The 23,730-nt window shown below is 38.3% G+C and overlaps 1 protein-coding gene across 9 annotated transcripts in view; it reads left to right on the forward strand.

The window, feature by feature from the left end:
- Positions 1 to 1,099: 1,099 nt before the first annotated feature.
- fryb (furry homolog b (Drosophila)) overlaps positions 1,100 to 23,730 on the forward strand; it is a 74,631-nt gene continuing 52,000 nt past the window's right edge. For 5 of the 9 annotated variants that reach the window (XM_066650254.1, XM_066650256.1, XM_066650257.1 and 2 more), the window contains exon 1: positions 7,871 to 8,382. In XM_066650254.1, coding sequence (XP_066506351.1) covers positions 8,181 to 8,382 — 202 coding nt within the window. In that variant the 5' untranslated portion in view covers positions 7,871 to 8,180. Of the gene's footprint in view, positions 1,236 to 7,870; positions 8,383 to 16,940; positions 17,037 to 22,882; positions 23,314 to 23,730 lie in introns of those variants that run through there. The other 4 variants (XM_066650260.1, XM_066650263.1, XM_066650261.1 and 1 more) reach the window with 3 other exon arrangements.

The following is a 23,730-nucleotide window of genomic DNA, read 5'->3' on the forward strand; positions in this document are numbered from 1 at the left end:
CGAGGTGGGTCCAGAGCCTGGAATCATTGGGCGCAAGGTGGGTATACACCCTGGAGGGGGCGCCAGTCCTTCACAGGGCAACACAGACACACACACACATTCACACCTACGGACACTTTTGAGTCACCAATCCACCTACCAATGTGTGTTTTTGGACTGTGGGAGGAAACTGGAGCCCCCGGAGGAAACCCACACATGGGGAGAACACAACTCCTCACAGACAGTCACCCGGAGCAGGAATCGAACCCACAACCTCCAGGACCCTGGAGCTGTGTGACTGCGACACTATGTTGAATGTAGTTGTATTTCAAAATTCAAACACTCTACTTGTCAGTTCATGGTAACTGTTGTATAGTATTTAAAATAACAATCATATTTTTCAACAAAACATAGCCTAAAAATTAAGTGGTTTGGATATGGCAAGCAAGAAGGATTTATTCATCACTGAATTCATGAGTTCCATCAAGGAAAAATTGCATGCTGCAAAAGCATGTGCATGGATTTGTTTTGTTATTTGGAATAATACTTTATCCAAATGTACTTGTGAGTTTTGGTTTAGACTATTTAAATATGGTGATTTTAATGTTATCGATTGTAATTGTAGCATTGCCATTTTTTAAAATAAAGTTGTCACTTTTAATACAACTTTTTTTAAAACAACGGGTTTCAAACCTAATAAATGTGTACACCTAATAAATTTTATCTCATCTTCCTTCTCTGTGTTGTGGATATAGTATATTGTTAGTGTTTTTTAGTGTGGTTTTGGGATTTTATATGGAGTCATATGTACATATTCTGTTTTATATACAAGTTATAAATTGTAAAATAATGTTATGAATATAGACTGTTAAATATAATCAGACTAAGTAAAAACAGTGCTTTGTATACAGTTATAATTATATACACAAACAGAGAGAGAGAGAGAGAGTCAGTCTGTGGTCATGAATCTGTGCACCTGCGTTCAGCATCCAGCAGCATCCCTAAAGGCGGGGCCAGAAGAAATAACATGATAGACGTGCTGTTTGCCCAATCTAAGCTCTCCTTCGCACAAGTCTTCGCTCAGATTGGTTGCCAAGGGCGGGGCCTCCTGCTCCTCAGTCTCTGCCGCTTACTGACAGTCGATGGAAGAGAACAAACGGACGAAGGCGCAAGACCCGGAGAATACACACTAATAAACCGAATTCGGCGTCGAATGAAGAAATGAGGATTTAAAGAAGCGAACAGGAACACAGAAGGTATGGTTTATTTCAGGGAAGGATTTGAGCGCCTAAAATCCTCTTTTGTACCGCGGTGGTCCTGTCTGTAGCTGTGTGGGCGACCCTCGGAAGGCTACATGAGGCTAACATTGGAACCGTTACAAAACCGGACCGTTAAAGGCGAACAATGCTTCGTATTTTTTGTATCCCTGAGTCAGCTGTGTGCCGCAGCCAATTTCTTATCCATGCTTGCGTAGAAATATCATAGAAAGCGTATTTTAGGCAAAACCATGGCGAAGCATCAAGAAATATCGCTGTAAATATACGACGACGCTGTTGTCAACATTGTACTATTGAGCAGATAGCGGCGGAACGATACTCAAATATCCATACGTCTGGTCTGTTTTTCTGAGAAAATAACCTCATATAAAATTATGAATACTCTGTATTTTCATGGCAGGAATAAAAATTAACCAGTCCTCAAATATGGAAACATATGTAGGTCTTCATTTCAAGCAGCGTTGAATATCCATTTTTATTTACCAAACTCTGTTTGAAAAAAATGTAGCACTATCGAAGCAGAGAAATGTGGGACTACTTTTTCTCCTGCATGGTTTTCACCGATCATTCATATCGCTAAAATGACCTCCTTGTTTCCACATGTTGTGCATTTTATCAGATCCCCTTTTCACCCTGTTTTTCAATGTTTAGGCCCCACACAGTACCACCAAATAACAGGTATTATAAAGCTGATAAACATGCTTTTATTTTACCTGTGGATCTTTCCCAGTGCTGCAGTGGCACTGATGTGGTGGTGTATTATTTTGTGTTGTGCTGATACAAGTGGATCAGATACAGCTGTGTAATTTTATAAACGTCATTTTCACTGCTGGACTTGGTACACCACACAAAAATATCTAGCAAACAGCATCTAGTGACCACTGATGTAAAATACGACTAACACAAACAGTGCTGTAACAGATGAGCTACTTTGTCTGATTTTACATCTACAAGGTGGACCAAAAAGGTAAGTGTATCTAAAAGAGTGGACAGTTATTGGGCACAGTCTTTAAAAACAAGCACAACTCACACTAACATGGCACCACCATGTCAGTGTCTGCTGTGCTGAGAATGCTCCACCACACAAATCTTTAATGGACATGTGGTGGTCCTGTGTCTGTGTATTGTGATACACATGTCTTTGGTTATGTAATATATATATATTTTTTTGCTGTATAAACACCTACAGTAATGCCTGTCAGTTTACGTCCAGATATTGCTTCAACTGTTTTTCTCGACTGTGTGTTGACATTTATTTGGACGAAACATGGACGTTTCATTTCTTATTTCCTTGCATAATCCGGCATCTTTTCTAAGAAAATCCAATAACAAAATCAAGCCACATTCATTCATTCATTCATTGTTTGTAACTGCTTATCCAGTTCAGGGTGGCAGTGGGCACCGAAATCATCGGTGGCAAGGCAGAAACACACCCCAGAGGGGGCGCCAGTCCTTCACAGGGCGACACACACTCACACATTCAATCACACACTCACACTTATGGATACTTTTAAGCAGCCAATCCACCTACCAACGTGTGTTTTTTGATTGTGGGAGGAAACCGTAGCACCCGGAGGAAACCCACACAGACATGAGGAGAACACACCTCACAACTCCTCACAGACAGTCACCTGGAGTGAGACTTGAACCCTTTCTGTACTCATAGTCATGATATTATTGTGGAACATGAGGGATGTGAGGGCTGATGTTCTTTAGACCGAATAATGGAGTACTGTGGGTCACATTTTCAGAAATATAAATCATCCAAACCACGGTTAGTCATTGTTTTCAGTCATCTAGAGGTTGCCTTTCACCAAAAGTCCTCCACCCTCTTGATCCATATCCCACAATTACTCTATCCAGCTGTTGGCGACCCAGATACTCTATTGTTCTGTGTGTTCACGCTACAGCAGGCTTCTGTGGGCGAGGATAACTCTGAGCATTCAGTGAATGTTTCTGAAAGTCTCCCTCTCTCGGTCTGTCACCTCAATGTATGACTCCCCCATTCTCACAGTTGCGCTGTCACTTTCTTTCTCTGTCACCCACTGTTTGCATGTCTTTCTCTATCTATGACGAAGAAATGCAGCCATAAATGTTTACACCCAAGAGCAAAAAAAATAAATAAATAAATATATCTGTGTCACATATCTTACTGGAGGTGGTTTTACTAAGTTGTTGTTAGACTGCTTTGTTTTTGGATAATGGGACAATGCCAGAACATAGCAGTCCTCATTTAGGTTTTAACTGGCTTTTGTGGTAAGGTGAGTGCATGGGTTACAGCACTGTCAGAGCAGTAATTAACTGTCAGCAGCATTTGTCACAATTGACTTGAGAAGATAGTAGTGGCAGTGTTGTTTCCTGTTTTAACAAGGAGACCTCATTTATTTTCACTGTGATTGGCAGTCATGGTGCAAGTCTGTTCTTATGAAATGTCAACAGTCTTGGCCTGGGTGGTAGTCAGTTGTAATGAAATGGTTAGGAGTGAAAGAAGAATCTTTTTTTTTATTGAACATGAAATTTAAGAGTATTATTTTAATTTATAGAAAATCATAACAGTATAAATCACACGCTGCATTCCAATTGCACACTTAATTCTAAATCTAACTAGTATAATTACAAGTGCCAAAGCTGAGAATCCTGAAAAATCCACAATGCATGCTGAGAACCATTTGATGTTTAAGTGGTGATGATGGACCCTGTTGTCCCACAGTCCAGTGGGAATTGGAAAGGGAGGAGCTTCTCACGTCTGGAAAATTTTGACTCTGCTTCGTATAATTTCTTTCACTGTAGACTTTACAGATTATAAAACTAACACTACACACAGACAGTGCACTACATGTTGGACAAAGTGACCTGAAGCTTAAATCGAATATATATGTTTTTATTATCAAACATCCAATGCACTTTTTAGTGCAGAAACCATTATTTTATGACCTACACTGTGCACTATGAAGTGTGGAGGGAGATTTGAATTTCAGCCTCTAAAAAAATACAGCTGCAACTAGCCTGCTAAACTCACACTTTTAAGGTTAGTACATATTGCATAATATTTGTATTTAAAATTGGGACACAGCCACAGTCACACTACTCATAAAAGCACAATGATACATTATCATTGTCATCACAACTCCACAGTCCAATACTTAACAACCTGAAAGCCTGTGCATGGCTCATGATTAGACACTTCAGCCACACTGAGCTCTGATACACTAGGCTTTGCTCTAACCCCCAGGGAAGTTGCATAACTTGGTAGTGTGCGTGCATGGATGTATGTTGGCGAGGGTGTATTTTTTCACTTAGAGCAGTTCACTTTTAGAATTGAATGGCTGTGACCTGTACGGGATCACTCTTTATCTCTGTCTATAGAGATGTGATGGCAAGCTTTTATTGGCTAACCCATTAACAGCGCATCTAGTCGAGATCTGTCAGACTCCCTTGATATATCTATTGGAGTACACAGCTTTTTGATGCACTCTTTCTGTGCCACTATCTTTTCCCATCTAAAAGCCTCAGGGTGGCAGTTTGTTTTTAAAGCAGCAGGAGAATGAACATTAATGTATGAAACTATGAATTTATGTGAATTATTAACCAAGCATGAAGAGCTATGCATTTGTGCTGATCCAGAATGAAAATGAGGGGGGGGGGGTCAGTCATAGCAACACTGCACAGCAGTCCCTCTCTCTTTCTCCCCCCTTCTGTCTGTCTGTCTCTCTCCTAACCCCTGTTCACTCTTTCTTTCTCTCTCCTTGGGTTGGGGAGCTTTGTTTGTGCTGCTGTCTGGCGGTAGCCTGTATGACTTGCCAGCTAGCATCAACATGTCCACCCACACGCTCACAGTCAGTGGGCTTTTCTTCCTAATTACTTGGCACTGTCCTACTGCTTAGCGCTTATGGACATTATTTTTTTCAAAATGAGGATTAATATGAATATCTATAAATTATATTATATTATTTTAATGAATTGAACTTTGTTTAATTCAAATGTCATAACACAATACAGATGTGTTTAATGTATTATTTGCTTAACTGAGATATTTAAACCATGGAAATAATAAGAAGGATTCAATGCAGTTTTTGTTCTCTCTGTTGGCCACTAGAGAGCAGCCTTATACTTTCTTCATTTTAACATGGCCCAGACCAATGAATTGAAAGAGTACTGTGACCGGAGAATATGTCATTTAAGATTTGCAGAACGCATAGACATATGGATTAGGCTTGTTCCACTCACACTGCACATGAGCACACAGCTAATTTAGGTCAATGACTTTGGGATGGCTCTTCTCACAAACTAAAATAGGCAAGCAACCTATATACCAAAATACAAAAACAGTTAAGTAGGATAGGAGTGATTTTCTTAATAGATAATACTTTTTTCTGGGCAAATAATGGATACACAGAGAATGTTAAAGGCACACTAACCTAAAACAACAGCTATTTTGTGTTTTGTTTTGTCTGATAAAGAGTGTTGTCAAGCAGATCATGAATTAAACCTAAGCCATTAAAAAAAATCATGTATAACAGGGGCCCTTTCCACATTTCCCAAATAAGTAAAACTTGTTTTAGGATGAACTTTGCTGCTAGTACTTGTGTCACACACTATTTTGTCTGCCCAAGCCAGTGGTCAGCTTAGGAATGTTAGTATGGGTGTCACTGGTTGTTTGGGTAGTATAATGCGCATAAAGCTTGTTTAAGGCGTCATTGCTGCTGGTGTACGTGAGCAGCAGGCTAATCAATTAAGCTGTTTGCCTGGGTGACAGTGTATATGTTTCTATTCCTGTTGTTTAAACAAAGTGTGAGCAGAGAATGTGCTTACAGAATTTGTGTGGGTGTGATTGTGGGTGGGTGTGTGATTGTGGGTGGGTGGGTGTGTGATTGTGGGTGTATGATTGTGGGTGGGTGGGTGTTTATAGACGAAGGTGGTAATGGTGGGAAAGAATCCCACTCTCATGGTTGTTTACCAGTTAGCACTAATGATCGGGTGTGCCCATGTAATGTTTTTGTGTGTGTGTGTGTGTGTGTGTGTTTTTGAGTGTGTGTGCGCACGCTGTGTGTGTGTGTGTGGTCTAGATTCACTATAGATCATGATGTGTGTACCAAAATATCTTCACACATTTACATTGCAGGACTTATCTACATTATGGGGATAATAATCAACACCCAATGGCATCATTTATTATAATTAATTGTGCAACAATGTTTTAAAGGAAGTAAGGTTAATGTTAGTGTGACATAGGAATGAATGGTTTTAGCTAAACACTTTTTTCCATAAAGGAGGAGATATTTTGTTTTTCCATTATAAATTTGATTACCTGTAAAAATATTCTAATATTAAATTTAAACACATATGCTGCTCAGGTAAATGACTTTAAACTACTAGTGTTGGTGCTAGTGTGGGATAGAAAAATTCTGCAATTTCTTGAATTTTAAATATAATAAAGGTGGAATTTTACAATTGTTTATTTTTATTGATAAGCCTAATTAATATCTTTGAACATGGGTGGGGATATGGGGTGTTGCTAGGGTTATGGGTTTAGGGTTAGGGTTTCCTCTGCACTTTGAATGTTATTTTAAAAAATTATTTTTTTTACATTATCTTACTTTATCTCAAAAATAGTGTAAAATAATATTTCAGACAGTACATTCATAGCCATTTTATGGAATATTTTCATATATGACATATATGCAACGAAGACAAATACATTTCTTCTTCTGTCACCAGTGCTATATAAATCAGACTCTAAAGACTAAGTGTACTTTTTAAGTGTAGTAAAAAGTTATTTTAACATGGTGAACGTTACAGTAGATAATCTGGAATGGTTTTATTTACATTTTAATACTTGAATTATGCAGATATTTCAAAATGAATACAATTCCATTTTACCAGAACAATTTTTCTGAAAGGATCTTATCAGATACCGTTGCAGGGCCTCAGGGTGAGAAGTCAGTGGGTTTCGGATCAGGATCAGAATGTCTTGTTTGTTAGACAGAATTTCGAAGAGAAAGAAATGTTTTGTGTCCTCCTGAGGGAGTGGTCAGCTTCTCTCTCACTATGTTTTTTCTCCCATTGCTCCTTTTCTTTCTCTCAGTCTTTTCAGCTAGGCTTCTGCCAGGGCCCAGGAGATACAGAGAATAAGGTGCCTCTTACTGTGCCTGCTTTCAAAAAGGTTACTACTCAACATTCAGCAACGTCTGAGAGAGAGGGAATAAATAGGTTGTTTGTTAGCTTAATGTCATTAAAAGGTAAGCTCAAATTGTCTTCTCAATGAAGACCTTTCTCAATGAAGACAGTTTCTGGAGAATTAGAGAAAGGGCAAGTACAAAGGATTATGTATGGTTTTGCTGGTGACAACTTGGAAAAAGTGTAAGAAATTTGTGTTTGAAAGTAGTTGTGATGACAACCATTCAATAATCAGCAAAAGCTGAGATATTCAGTGCAGCATAAGGATGTTCTTTGCTTTTTTTTTTATTATAAAATGAAACCTCAACAAATCCACTTTCACCCTGTCTGTCTTCAGCCTGTCCTCCTGCCCCTCCTTTGTGCCTGTGAAAAGAGGCGGGTCTAGCTTTAGTAATTCTAAACCTGCCCCAGTCATTGGCAGTACTGTAACAGGCTAAACAGCCTAGACCAGCAGCAGCACTGACTTCACAACATGTTTATTTGTCTGACAAACCTCCCGGGCTGAGTCAGGCTCGCCCGGGCTGCTTCACTCCTTATCACGGCATATCACTAAGGAAAAGGGAGTGAGTAAAGACAAGAGAAGAGAGAAACTGTTACATATCAGAACAGAAGTACACATTCTTTGAGGATTATCCAAACAGAACCCAAGGAAAACTCAAAGGACAGAGTCTCTTCATCAAGTCCCAAGCTGTGTCAATGCTGTTGAGTCACTGAATGTGACTGCTCACACTCAGCCTGGTATCGGATATGTCTAAGGAAGATGTTGGTAACGTTGGCGACGAGGTGCCAAGCAAGCTGGACTCCTGGGATACCCAGAGCCTGGACAGCTTTGTTCTGGTCCAGATGGCCAGCCTCTCCATGGACATGTACACACCTGGAGATTTCAAAGGGAAATTCCGAAAGATCCAACCGAAGAAAAGACCCACTATCATCCGAGAAAGTTCATCAGGTACTCACAGTTTGTACATTTAAAGAGAAGTAAACCTCAAAGCTTTACAAGTCCTGTAGAAGGCTAACAATCACTTGTCTGTTGATGTGAGTCAGTAGCGCTTTGTCCTGTTCTGACCTGTTTTCTTTTCAAATGTCAAATATACTGAAATCTGTGCTCCGCCTGCAGTGTGGTGTTCACTTCATGCTTTATCACAGAGAAAAAACACATATAGTAAACGTGGGTTTGATTCGTCATCTAGACCTTCTGATTTCAGTGGTTAGGAACTTACTGTGAAACTACAGAATGACACCACAGTGATGTCATGAATGAGCAAAAGGTTTCAGCTGCTACCAAAAAAATAAATATATATATATATATATATATATATATATATCGGTGCCCTTAGAAGATCTAATAGGTGTATAAAAATGTTTTAAAATGTTTTAAAGCATATGACGTATAATTGTAATTCAAAATCCATGTATTCTTTCACAGTTTTGTTATTTTATGGTAACTGGCATAGTATTAAAATGACATTGTCTTTTTTTAAAAAAGGTTTGAAACTAAGTAAAAATTACTCTACATTCACTAAAACATTACCATCAGAAACATGGTTTTGCAGAGCTTTTTAATGCAGAGTATATTGATACATGTACACATCTTTTACTTCCAAGATCCACTGGAATTTAATTATACATTTATACAAAAATGCAACTACTTATAGAAATAAAATAAAATAAAATTATTGTGCTTAACAGTCATTGTTAAACATATTTGCTCCAAATTGTTTCCTGCACAATAAATAAATAAATAAATTATAAAACAGCTTCTTGAGAGAAACAAAACCTAAAACCTGCACATATGTTCTACAAAAATGACACATTTAATCCCCTCATCTCTTCAGTTACTGCTATGAGCTTGCTTTGAGATATGCCTCATCGTAATTTCTTCTTTTCACTTTGGAAGTTGTGGCTTGAGAAAACTCATCATGTGCTGCATGTATAGCTCTCACAAACTTGTCCATCTTTTGCTAGCAGTCTTCAAACAAGCATAGCTCACTTGCCTTACTGCGCCCCCTGCAAAGCCCCCCACTTTGGGAACCACTATTTTAATGGAACTCATAACAAATGCAGTGACAAATACATTTTCTCACCTGCCATTTTCAAACTACTTAATTATTAGGTCTATTTTTGTTGAACAATATTAAAAATGTTATTTTTAACATTATGCAACAGTTACTATAGAATAACAAAAGGACAGAAGAGTGTTTGAATCTTTAATTACAGTTATATGTTTCACAAACAATGCTTTAAAGCTTAATTGTACACATAATATGATATGTTAATACCAAGATACAGAAATAATGTAAGTACAGTTCCAAATGACAAATTAAAGCATGTCTACTAAAACATACATGGGAATATTTTGTTTAGGTTTATCCACATTACATTTAGGAATTTATAAGTTTAAAATGCTTGAGCGGTGAAAGAAACTACATTTTTTGGTGCTTATGTACAAAATAGTGTTTTGCAGTGTATTGGTAGTACACAAGGCAAAGTATATGGTATTTTTGTTATCACTTTATTGTTGGACTTATAACTCAGAACAGTGCAAGTGCATGGGTTTCCTCTGACTATCTTTTCAGAACTCTCCAGAACACCCAAACAGGTGTGAGGAATGCCTGAGCTCATGAGTCCATATAGAAGCCTTACTGTTGGTCCACTGAAGGGTCCCTTTGTCAAATGGAATTCCGTTTGACAGGAATTGCAATGTGTAGGATGGTGATATTTGAGTATATAAAGAAGGGCTATTTCATTTTAAGAAGTTGATTTTAATAATGATAAATGCAGCCTAAGCTGTTATTTTGAATAGTGTTTTGGTCCTGCATGGTTTATGATGTTGGGCTTTTAGTGTACCAACGGTTCAGTATTATTCAGAATTGTTGACATCTTACTAGTAAGGACCCAAACATAGAACAAGTTTGGACCACCAGAGGACAGTTAGTTGATTAGTGACATGGAAAAGGCAGGTATCCTGGTAAGCAGATCCATGTATGTCTAGTGCTATGAGGCTAAGCCCTCAGTCGAACAGCTGGCATGGACAGGCCCACACTCAGAATGTCTGGAATTTCTGGGAGACTCTTGATAGGATTAGTCAAGTGTAAGTGGGCAGAAGCCCAGATTTTAGAGACGAGGAATATATCTTTCACATCTTATTGAGTGATTAAGTATCTTGCCAGCAAATTAGATTACCTATTATTTCAACCAGAAAGCAAACCAGTTGAATTATTTTGTCAGAGCACAGACATATACAAGACATTGATATACCAAGCCTACATAATTCCCAATTCACAGGGAGCAGTTTGGGGTTAGGTTCCTTGCTCAAGGGCACTTCAGGTGTAGACTGAAGGAGGAGGACAGCACTGTTCCTTCACTCCCCCAGGCCCCAACTTTCTGCCTTTAATGGGAATCTCATCTTGCAGTCCCAAGCCTGCTTCTCTGAATTAATGACTGGTTCAAGCCCCACCTCAGGCTGCCCTGCCCTGTGATCTTGTATTTTTATTTGTCAGTATTATGAATTAAGTGACCACTCAGATTTAATATTGTCATTGGTGAGAGTTGCATAATAACATGACCAGTTTGCATTATTTTGGAAAGCCTTTCTATAGTACATGAAGCAGAATCAAGTTCAGAACATGGCAGAATAAGCTTTTTGCTCAGTAAATGGTGGGTGTGGCTGCAGCTGCTGTGGAGATAGATAAAGCTAGTGATTACAGTTGTGGTGTGAGAAACTGAGGCGGCTGGGACAGCTTCAAACCAGCTGTGAACACTCAGCACTAGCAGAGACCCATGAAAAGGAAAAAAAAAATGTTGAATCATTCTGTACACATTGTCTTAGAAAACGTATTTTGGTGTATTGTCTGCTCTTTGTATTCTGTGATATTTGTTGACCCTCTGTTTAAAGCAACACTAGCTAAAGATTTGGTATGTTGGCTCCTGGACCCCCACAACTGTGGTGGTGGTATCCTACCCTCCTCCAAAAGTTACATAGTGCAGTTTGTGCTGTGCTGAGCCAAAAGTAGCAATTCGTTTGAAGCTGTAAGAGTATGGGAAAAATACTACCTAGTGTTTTTTTAAATGCTCATGTTGGTTGTATTACATGCCCTTACTATTTTTTTCTGTGGGCAGGGAATATCAGACTGTTGGATTTACTGGTTTATTATGTATTGATTGTATATTATAAAGTAGCTATTACCAAAATATACCTCTATGAGCTATCATTACCTCGTTTGATTACTTTAAACCTTTACAAATGTCTATTACTCCATGTCAAAAAAAAACAAAACTACACTCTCTCCAATCAAAAGTGTTAGCTGCTCAAGCTCTGTAGTGTTCTGTAGTTCTGCTCATTGATTCAGGATAAAATTTACTTTCTAATGCAGTGGTTTTAGTGGGGCACAGCAACATTTTACTGGGGCATGTACCCCAGTAACCTAGGTCTTATGATGCCCCTGGTTTTCAACACAAAAGCAGTTGTATGTTTACCACTGTGTTACATCACCGTTCCTATCACCGTTCCTTTTAATTACACTCTTTATGGTTTTGGCTGAGGATACTCAGCCATACAGTTAAATCAATTTAGAGGATGCTTATATGATATATCAAGATACTTTCTACAATACTTAAACCACAGTTTTGGCTTTGTTGCTGGTCTGGTAGCTTGAAGGGTTAAGGAGTCTGCAGCCTGACTGTGATAACGTCTGTCTGTACTGCCAGTAAAAGGCCATCATCAAGGCTAATTTAGCTAAATTGGTGCTTTTATCTATTTTGGGTTTTCTTGATACAAGAGACTGGAGGGGAGGGGACCAGACAATCAACAAAAAACAGCAAGAACATTTGGAAAGATACATAGGAGCGAGGAGTGTTGTTGGTCACCTGCCAAGTGCTTTTCAAATAATTGAAATCCCACTGCTTTCACATGGTAGTCATTTGTACTAGAACTTGTAAGTCTGCTTGGCCTTTTTTGCGACTCAGAGAGATAAGTATCACATTCTTCCTGAGCCCTGTAGGAATTCTACAGCTGATAGTTATCAGCATCTAGTGCAAAATTGTTTTTGTTCATTGGTGGCAGCTGACATTTTCAAGCTTTTCTGACTTTTGCCTAATGATCACCCTGATGTTGGTTATCTCCTGCTGTCTGTATCTTCCGCATTGAATGACAACAGCCAAGCTGGCAGAGCGAAAAGAAGAATGTACTTCCTCCTAAGACACATACAACTGACAACATATTTTTCCAAACATTAGCTTGCACAGTATGATGGATAGATGAATTCTTTGCAATCCCTTAAAAATTTTCACTGCCTGTGCCCTATATATTTGAATACATCCATTATAGACATACAACCTTTATATCTACCTACACACGCATGTACTTACAGTATCAACATTCCATATGCAGTACAGATGGGACAAAAAATCATAAAAAAAGGCATTTTTTTAACATGCATGGATGAGTGTGCTGAAAGCCCAGTTCTGTGTCAGACAGCCATGATGGGCCAGATTTATAGATCTGCATGGGATATCTACATTGGGGCGGGGTGGGAGAAATGCTGCCGATTTTTGGCAGGAGCAGGCAGGATCGGGACACTAGCTAGACTTCTAGCCTGAAGTACCCAAGGTAACAGTACGTCAAAGCACTTTAATGCATTTTATACTCAGAGAGCAGAAGGGTCATTTTAACCTCCTGATGGGTATTAATCCGCTTGAATTACTTTTCATGATTTCAATGTGTGAGTGGTTTGTGTATGTCAGTGCAGGGGCATGCTGATAGGGTACAAAACCCTTATCCAACCGGGGACATTTAATTACATAAATATGTTTAGTCTATAAATTACTATTCACAGGCATAGGTTCAAAGGAAAATACTTTAAAACTTTTTCATGTTTATGTTTGTAGTAAGTCTATTTTTGTCATACTTAAACATATTTTTAAAAACATAAAGGGATATTATGCCTGAATTCCCAATCTCGTTTCATCTAAGATCTTCTATTCCCATCTCTATTTCTATTTCACCACCACCCAATTTCATGCCTCATGCTCTGTGTCAATCCTATTAGACAAAAAAGTTTGAGAGGTACTAATATTCCTTAAAATCATGTTTGTAAATTCACCTGCTTTTTGTATAATGTAAAATATTTTTAACAACTTTTGTAGTTAATTAGGATTTCATTTATTTATTTATATATTTATTTTTCTTATTTATATATATTTCTGCAGTTTAAAATTCGAACTAAATGCAGAAGCATCCTGAGTCCTTTAACTTCTCTCCCATCCTTTTAAATAAAGTATTTGATCATACTACCACCATATTTTGAATGAATTGGCTAAACTCACAAGATTACCTTGGAATAAAGACAAATAACGTGATTTCAAATTTTATAATTAAATTATTTACCTCACCTAATATACAGCCTACATTTCTCAATTGTCTTATTGTCCTTTTAAATCCCAGCAGTTGAATAACCTAGCAATACTTCCGACAGTTAAAGCTAAACAAATCCCATAGAAGGGTATGCTTTGTAAGGAGTATGAACATGCAGTAGGATGGTGATGTCATGGAGGAAGCAAAATCTTGTGCAGGTGCCAAATAGAAAGTTTACTGCTGTTTTGGCATCCACTGCAGCACCTGGTTTTTGACACAATATGTAAAAGGATATTTTGTTAAAATGCTAAGTATATGTATAATTACATGCACAAAGAGATTTTTAAGGGCATGGAAATATACTATTGTCCAAATGTTTGTAGACATCTTTGAAAATTTGTGAATTAACCTGTTATAATTTGCACCCACTGTTGACATGTCCTTGGCCCCAGTGTTGCTTACAACGCATGAATAATTTCCATCAGAAATCAAATCATTCTTAATATAATTGGATGATCTTGAGCAGCACACGTGTTTTAGCTCAACATGCACAATACCAAGCATCAGCCAGAGGGTTATAATACCCCCAAGCTTTCGACTGCAGAGCAGTGTTCTCTGGAGTGATGGAGCACCATCCAGTTCCTTTGGCATGATCTGGAGAGGAGTTTGGTATCCAGCCTTATTGCCTTATTATGCTTTTGTGGCTGAATTCCATCAAATCCTCATAGGTGTTCCAACATATTCTGTAAATTTGGATGTGTGTGTGTATATTTGTATATATGTTTTTGGGGAGTGGAGGGGTGGGGGTTAAGGTGAAATTGTTAGATTATTCATGCTGAACACAATGTCCTCTTTCTTCGTTATTCTACAGCACACACACTTTATCATCCATTTGTGCTGTGCTGTGTCAGCCAGTAGAGGGTGTGATGATGTAATCCCTATCCCCACAAGCTCAGATCCACTTTTCCTGCTTAGAGCAGAGCGTGGGACATGTGATCTCACAGTCACAGTGCTGAAATACAAACATCCCTGCATGGGAATAAAATTGTGCTTCTACAGATGCTATGCTTAGTTAACATAAGCTGACAATATATTGTAAATCAGGGTTGTGGTACCCCATTTCTATTGTTAAGACTGTGATTTGGATAGGACAAGCTAATAGCAAAGCACTCTTGGTTTCAGCAAATTCAGTTGCTGCATGATTTACCCTTGATGCAAGTATTTTTTTTTATTACTCAGACTTCTCAAGAATGGCTAGAGGGCTTTAAAACTTTCAGATCATGGCAGTAGAGGAGCATTTTGATGAACTGGAGTAGTTTTTGTAATACAGAACTAGTCGTCCAAAATAAGTACCTGGTCTCACCAATGACCTTGTGGCTGGAAGCAGTCATGTACTCAAATGTCTAACGTCTAGTGTAAAGACTTCACAGAAGAATAGAAGCTGTTAGAAGGAAAGATGGGACAAACTCCCTATTAATACTTTTGGTTTCAGATGACAACTTGATTGCGCTCTAGAGGTGGGCAGTATTGCCCTAAAATAATATAATAATGATTGAGCTTACTTTGTGAAAATATTTTGGGCAATATTACAAAACACTGAAAAAAAATTACAAATGTCAAGAACGTTCTACTGCAACTAAATAAATATTAAAGTTTTATTTTAATATAAATGTAACCATTTTAAACATTCAGCAGAAACAACAAAAAGTCTGAAAGCATTTAGTTAATCGCAAACAAAAGAAACTAACCAGATTCAAATTTTGTATAAAATAATTAATGCAGCAAATACATATACTGCAAAAATATATTTCAGACCTTTTAGTGCATGCATGCAAACAGCAAACATAAATAAGTATATAAAAATTACTTAAAAAGCTTCACAGTAAATTATAAAAAGTACAGAATAGATGTCAGTGTAGTCTGACTGCTTGGGTTAGAGCTCATGTTGGCTGTTGAGCTCTCCTCACCTCATTTTTAACTTTCCTAAAGCTCAAGTGTTCTTCTGCTTGAGGTGATGAAACAAATCAGTTGTGTTTCAACATTTTGTTGTTATAGACTTCTTGCATATCTTACACATTACCATGATTTATACATCTGATATTTTGTAGCCAAACCATGTGATATCATTATGCAAACAAGACAGAATGTCACTACTATCATGGTAAGTATTTTTTCTATTGTATGAAAAAGTATAAAGATATTATTGCAAACTATTCAATATTGCACAGCCCTATGAGCCACATCCACAAGCATTTGAACACAAGGTTTTTACATTATGCTTGATTCTTATCTAAGCTTGGTTCAGCCTGATTGTTTGTTTGACTTGGGCAGCCCAAGGTCACAATGCCCTTCAGTTTGGATTCCCAGCAACACATTCTCTGCCACCACTGGGAAGCAAACACGTAGCAAGGACATGGCTCATTGCAGAGCATTAATGGTGTGTTTACTTCAAAATCCAGTACATTACTCCCTACTCACATTGCTCTGTGCAAAGCTGTCAAACTAAAATTTCAGGTTCAGGTCTGTGCATTTTCTCTGTATTTCATAAGATGTTTTCTGCTTGACTGTGTATGGGGGCATTAACGTGTAGTGTAATTATGGTTTATGACTAAGTGAATGAAATGCAGTCTGGTATCCAGACTGAAATCTGACGATGTGTACAGGATGTAGGAAGATGATTGTTAGCATGATGCTGCAGAGTGCTCACTCATTCTGCCCGCTCGATGTCTCCATTACTGACCGCTCAGCAATTAGCCCCGCCTCCTCCCATTTCTTCCTGCTCTCATTACATCCCTTTCCCTCTCTCTCTCTCTCTCTCTCTCTCTCTCTCTCTCTCTCTCCCTCTCTCTCTCTCACTTTTATTCTCTCTCTCACTCTCTCCCTCTCCATCCCTCTGTGTCACATCTACGCAGATGCTAGGAGAACCAATCATCTTAAAGTAAAAGCAAGGAGAGAGAGGGGGGGGAAGTGGGAGGGGAATGAAAGAGGGTAAGAGTATGCGTGATTGGAAAAAAGAGGGAGGGGGGAGAGAAGGAGAGCTGTTGATGCTCAGCTGCAGACACAGGATGAGACAGAGAGAGCTTTGCATGTGTCTGTTCAAGGAAGCCGCTCTCTTCCTCCACCTCTCGGCTGACTCTCTTTCATCCCTCCATCACTGTGTCGCTACGGCGACGGAACAGACATGACTAGTCAGCAGGACTCAGGCTTTTTTGAGATCAGCATCAAGTCTCTTCTTAAGTCCTGGAGCAGCCGTGAGTACATAATACGGCTTTTAATGCTTAGAAACTAAAGCCTGGTTTGGGACCCTGTGGGGCAGAGAATTGTTGTTAAAGGATAAAGTCATAATTCCTAAATAAAGGATTATTTTAACCTAAAGATGTGTAAACTAGATTTCTGCTAATCAGCTGCATACTACAGATGTGGCCCAAAGAGGTTGTTTTGGAAAAAGTACAACTTACTGTATTTGCAAATCTCTTTCGCAGTTAATAAAATCATTTCTGTCCTTTCTGGACCTGTTCAGGTTAGCATCCCAGAAATTAGAGGATAGGAAAAAGAGGTGTGCTGTCAGTTTAAAGTCACGTGCACTAGAGCAGGAGCTGTTTGTGCTCTTTCTTTAGTTTTCCTGCACTGTTCCAGGTTGTTTACCTCCCTCTGTACAAACCGTTCTGTCCATGAAACACTAGGGGAACTGAGGGATGACTGAGCTTTTCTCACCCTCAAAAAATGTCATGTATTCACATGCATATAAGCATACTTATGCTTTCTCATAAAGCATATTAAAAATGATTTCCTTACATGTAGTTGTCCAGTGCGTCATTGTGCAGCTAAAGATCTGTTATGTAATAGCTGCAGGCAGACAGATGTTACAATACTGTGAGGATTTGTGTTGTTTTGATTTTTTCACATGCAATGAGTAAGACAGGCATTAATAGCACTTAGCACATCCGTTCACTCTACTGAATCACGGCTTGTATGTAAGTTCTTGTGCATATTTTGATCTGTGTGGTAGTTGTCGTTCTTTGTGAAGGTTATTTGAAACTCCTGATAGTTATGACATTTGTGTGTCCTTAAAGGTATTTTAAAGAAGCAGAGGAGTGTGTTAGAGTTTACATGAACAGCCATTAAAAAATATAGATTGTTTGGCATTCTTGTATTAAGAAGATATACTAATAGACTAGTAGGGATATTGAAGAGACATGTCTGATATTTGGTCTATTTCTATAATATATATGTAAAATATATTCTGTGTATAAATTAAAGTACTTTATTTATATAAATCAAATACAACAACATCAGCAAGTAGGGCCTTACTAATATATATATATAGTGAATTTTAGTAAGGCCCTACTAGCTGATGGCTATAGGGAGCAGATGCATTCACACAAGTACACAAGTAAAGGGCATTTACTCTGCAGTGAGTGAGTGTGTGTGTGTGTGTGTGTGTGTGTGTGTGTGTGTGTGTTTGTTTATCTTAGATTATTTTATATGTTTCTTAGATTAACCATTAACTGACAAATACACAACGTTTTGACCATTGCTGTCAGATAGAGATGTGGCAGACACTGGTGGCATAGTCCCTGTAGTGGTATTTATATTTATATTAATTACTGTGCACTAGTCATGAAAGGAAACATAACTTCTATAGCATATTGAATCCCATTGTTTCTTTCAGTTGTTTCATCAACAATCCAAGGACCTTAGTTATTAATAAAAACAGTTTTTTCATCAAGTACACCACTAAAAATAATCTCTGTTCACCTTAAGAAAGTGTTTAGAAATTATACCCATAAAGCCCTTTAAATGGCATAGATGTAAATCTACATCTTCGCTTCATCTATGAATAACAATTAATACCCAACCACTTGCTTGTAGTTTGAGTTTACCTTATTGAATTAATTCCTTATGTTTGTGATTTGAGAAACTGAATCTCTGAATCCATGTTTTTGAAACTGTCATTGGTGCACTGCAGTTTCAGAGCAGACATATGCAGCCTTGGTGTTTTGCTTCTTATATGACTTCCAACATATATATTTAAAAAACAACACTAAATGGACATATTAACAAGGTAGAAGGTAAATAACTTGATTTTCACAAGAGGGGAGTTTAAAACCCACTCTCTGACATGATCACTGGGTGAGCAGAACAGGTTTTCTGAGAACAGTTTTTGTGAGCCACTCAGTAAATCTCTCTCTCTCTCTCTCTCTCTCTCTCTCTCTCTCTCTCTCTCTCTCTCTCTCTCTCTCTCCTCTCTCTCTATCTTGACACTTGACATGATTCCCAGGCATTACCTTAGCCTCACTGACATAAACATTTTTGCTAATGTCTTTGTTATTAAGGCTAAATATAGGCCGAAATGTTCAGGGGGTGCAAGCATTGTGAGGTATACTTTGTTGATATTAGTTCAAAGTTTGTCAAAATCATTCATGTCCCACAGTTGTTCTTGATTTAGAAACACAAGTGGATGTAAAAGAATGTTTGAGACACGTTCCCCTGGGTTATTGTAGTGTTTTAAAATCTACGTGTACAGTCATGTGCAGTTTATTAACTGCATACTGTATCATCAGTCATTTCTCTCATTGATGTCACTAACTTACACACTGTCTGTTAACACCTGTGGTGGCAGTGATGATGTCATTGATGTAGTCTGAAACCGCCAGATGACACCTTTTTTGCTCTCTTGAGCATAGCTGACCACACGTATATACACACACACCCTCATGCATAAAGCAGGCAATTCTGTGGAACATATCCATGTACACTTCTTACTCTGTCTTCCAGAAATGTGCTTAGTTGAGGAGAGAGACAAAAAGAGAGACACAGATTGTGTCTCTTTTCTCTCTATGTAAAATATGGCTGGGTATACTCTTTCTTTCCCCAATCAGTAAAGTTGATTTCACCCCACCACAGTGAGACTGATTGAGAGAATAAAAAATCACATTTTTTTTTTATCCTGTGAATGTCCTGCACAATCTCTTCATCCCTTATTGTGTGTACTGTGGGTGTTTTGTTGAATAAAAAGGTTCATATAATCCAACAAAACAGAGTTAAATCATTCTGCTCAAAATAAAGCAGGTCATCCCTAAATCATACCATAAGTGCTAGGAGCAATATAATCACAATGTGGTGATTTGTTCTTTTCATGAAGCACTTATCCTTATTTTGTGTGCCCTGTTCTCTGGACCAGTCTTCAGTGGACCACACTGGAGGCTTTAAAGCAAAAGGTTTTGATTGTAAGTATTAAGAAAAAAGATATAGAATATATCTTCTAATATATAGAATTAAAAAAATAGATGCCACAACAAAAAAAAAAGCTGTACAATATTTTTCCTGTATTTATTTGCCCACACTTTGTTATAATCAACACTTCCATTCTTTTAGGATGACTTGCTTCAGACACCTTTGATTGCATTATCTGCTTCTTTCAATCCAAGTGATGTCAAACAAACTGATATTGACATCTGAGCACTGAGATTGCAAGCTTATTTTCAAATCACTTATTTGGATTATATCTTCTTAAAAATAATGAATAAAATAATTCCTAAAATATAATAGTAAAAATAATTAATCTATCTTTACACTTATATAGCGCCTTTCTAGACACCCAAGGACACTTTACAATCAACACGGCTCAGAACGCTCAATCCACACACACACTGGCAAGAAGCGGCAGCCAAACGCGCACAGCGTACTCTCAACCAGAAACGACCGTCCACCTGGAGGACTACATCGGGCACTAGGATTTCACCCAGGACAGAGCGCCAATCCATATCTGGGCACACACACATTCACTCACAAACAGACATTCATTCACATACACACTCATTCACCAGGACATTTATTAGAGAAGCCAATTCACCTACCCTCCATTTTTTTGGACTGTGGGAGGAAACCGGAGGCCCCAGAGGAAACCCACGCAGACACGGGGAGAACATGGAAACTCCACCCAGATGGGACTTGAACCCAAGATCCCAGCGCTGAGAGGCGAACATGCTCACCACTAAGCCAAATAATAATGTGTGGGCTTTGAACTTAACACAATGTTATACATAGGTCAGACCAAAACCTAGAAGTAGTCAATTCCAAGGGGTAAAGAATGAGTAGTGTTTTTTTTTATTGCTTTTCAGTTCACTTACACAGCAGTTAGTCTTTGTTATGAACAGTCAGAAAATAAAATGCATTATGGCAAGAGAGAGAAGATTATGACAAGAACGAGGGGAAAGGAGATGAGATTCAAAAGAAAAAGACATAAAGACAGTATGCCAAAAAGCAATGAGAGAAAGAGAATAGTAACTGAAGGAGAGAGAAAAGAGCAAAACAATCTGACCTTACCGTAAAGAATTCTGCTGATTAAGTGCAGTTTTCAAAGTGATAAATAATAGCACATGGTGGTACAGGTTGGCTGTGTACTGTAAATCCTGCTGACTCATACCTAGCATTCCTTGCTGACTCATGCTGTGGAGATGTCTCTCCTGGGGGGTTGTAGCTGGTTAACTTACAGCTGAGGGCTGAGTCTGTGAAACAAATACACTTGATTGGCCCTAAATGCCCGCTCAATCTTCCTTGTTTATTGTGTGTAAACAAAACTACAGACAATGTCCTTTTAAATGCCATTAATGTAAGATAGTAATTAGTAGGTAGTAGTAGATAGTAATATATTTCTTCTCATAACTGTCATTTTCACTGACAAATGGCATTTCTATGCATTGTGTACCAGTTCCTATTTATAAAGCAGATTAAGTTATGTACCTGTATATGTTTGGCCTACAGCAATGGTTAGGGTTTTGCTGTTGTTTTCTGGTTATCATTCTGTGTTGCAGTGTTGGAATTCAGATCATCATGGTTGTGGACTCACTGTGTATGGAATGGTTAACTTATGAACTCATTTACTATTCAGCACATAACCTTTGCTAACTATTGAATGACCACAAAAGACTTTTAGTTTAAACAACACTACATTATGACTGACACGTGATACAGTACATTATTCCTGTAAAGGGACCAATCCGAAAATAGCTTGAGAATGGCTATTAGCACTTGTTAACCCTTAACTTGTGCAGTTGTGCTTTGGAGAAAACTTTAAATATATTTATATGCTTAGTGTAGTATAAGTCTATTTCTACCTGATAAGTACAGTAAATTGGTAATACTATATATATCACTGTATTCTGTGTTACTCAATCATTTGTATTAGTGATGTTATTTAACATCATATTTGTTTTAGGTAATTCAAGGCATTTTTGTAACAAAATATTACTATTAAAATTTCCATGGCTAATTACATGGAATAATTTATTATATATTCAAAAACTAAAAATGTTTTACACCTGTTTATTATGCATTATGGCTCTCATGGACAAAATGCTTCAAGTCGACTCTTTGGCGGTGACACTTTGTTGGACATATATCTACTCAAAAAAAAGAGTGAACTTTTAAGGTTGTTTAATTTCTGCTCTATCAAGTTATTAATGTTCCTTGCACCATCTTTGTTAAAAAGATGTGGAGTCAAGGAGTTAACCCCATCAGTTCTAGTCGCAAGTTGTCTCATGATTTGTGCATCACTACTCTACTGACAATGTACATTATGTACAGTATTTATAATACATTATTTTACACTTTAAAAATGTAGACTAAAACTGGCTGTAAAGTGCATTAGACATGGTTTGCAGAGGTTTTTATAAACATAGTATTCATGGAAAATTTTTTTTTGTTGAAATAGAATGTGAGGCAAAAGTGACCATGCTCAGTTTGTCTGACATTGTAGTATGTGTGCATGCATGTATGTTTACAGTAAAGAGAAAAGTGTGGGTGTGTGGATATATGTATATACTTTTGCTAAAAAGAGTGTAGAGTGTGGATATGTGTGATGAGAGAGAGAGAGAGAGAGAGAGAGAGAGAGAGAGAGAGTGTGTGTGTGTGTGTGTGTGTGTGTGTGTGTGTGTGTGTGTGTGTGTGTGTGTGTGTGAGGGTGTGTGTGTGAAGGCTGAGGTTAAATATAGCCTCATATTGGCCCTCCCTCCTCTCTCTTTGGGCTTTGCTGAAATTCCAGCCTGACCTTCTCCTCCGAGAGGGCTCGTTGCTATCATACGGCTGTGAGGAGCTACAGAGGAAGACTGTGTGTATGTGTGCATGTGTGTGTGTGTATGTGTGTGTATGTATGTGTGTGTGTGTGTGTGTTGCCTTCAGCTCACATTAATCCACGACCAAAAGGAGACCAAGTTCCTTCAACTTTCTCACCCAAACACTTACTTTCAGCCTAGGCTTCCAGTCCAGAGTGGGTTCCCGGAAGACGGCAACATGGATGCAAAGGAGTATGTGGAATATGGTGACAGTGTGGAGTTTATAGGCTAGTTTTTGTTTTGTTTTGTTTTGTTATGGGATAATTACAACAGACCCATTTCTGTTATGGATATGATATGGAAATAGTTTTCTAGTTTTTGTGGGACAACTGGAAAAGGCTTAGTCCCAGTATGGAGGTGACACCAGTGCGCTGGAGCCGGGCAAGCGTGATCAGCTTCATCAAGGGCCTAGGTAGGTGATGCCGGTTGTATTGTCCTGGCTGGACAGTTTGTTTTTCAGGCTAACGGTTAAATGCAATGCAAAGAACTTTGTGGGTGTGTTTGTGTGTGTGTTTTGTTGGCAGCATTGAGGGAAGTTGCACATGGGTGGGGGGAATGTTAGGGTGTGTGTGTGTGTGTGTGTGTGTTGTTTTTGTAGCCTATCTTGAGGGAGGATGCATTCTGAAAATTCCATGTTTCATATCCCAGACGGGTGAAGCAGGCAAAACATTTCACAATTCTTCTCCTGCTGCACCCTGCTATTTAGTGCTCCTCCTATCTGCTTTCCATGGGCCTCTGGCCTGTGCTACTTACGCAGTCGATCACATGAAGGAAGAGCAAAGCTTTTATAGTTAAGGCCTGGGTATACTCCTGACAGCACACTGTTTTG

Source organism: Hoplias malabaricus, chromosome 18 (genome assembly GCF_029633855.1).
Source record: "Hoplias malabaricus isolate fHopMal1 chromosome 18, fHopMal1.hap1, whole genome shotgun sequence".
Lineage (NCBI taxonomy): Eukaryota > Metazoa > Chordata > Actinopteri > Characiformes > Erythrinidae > Hoplias > Hoplias malabaricus.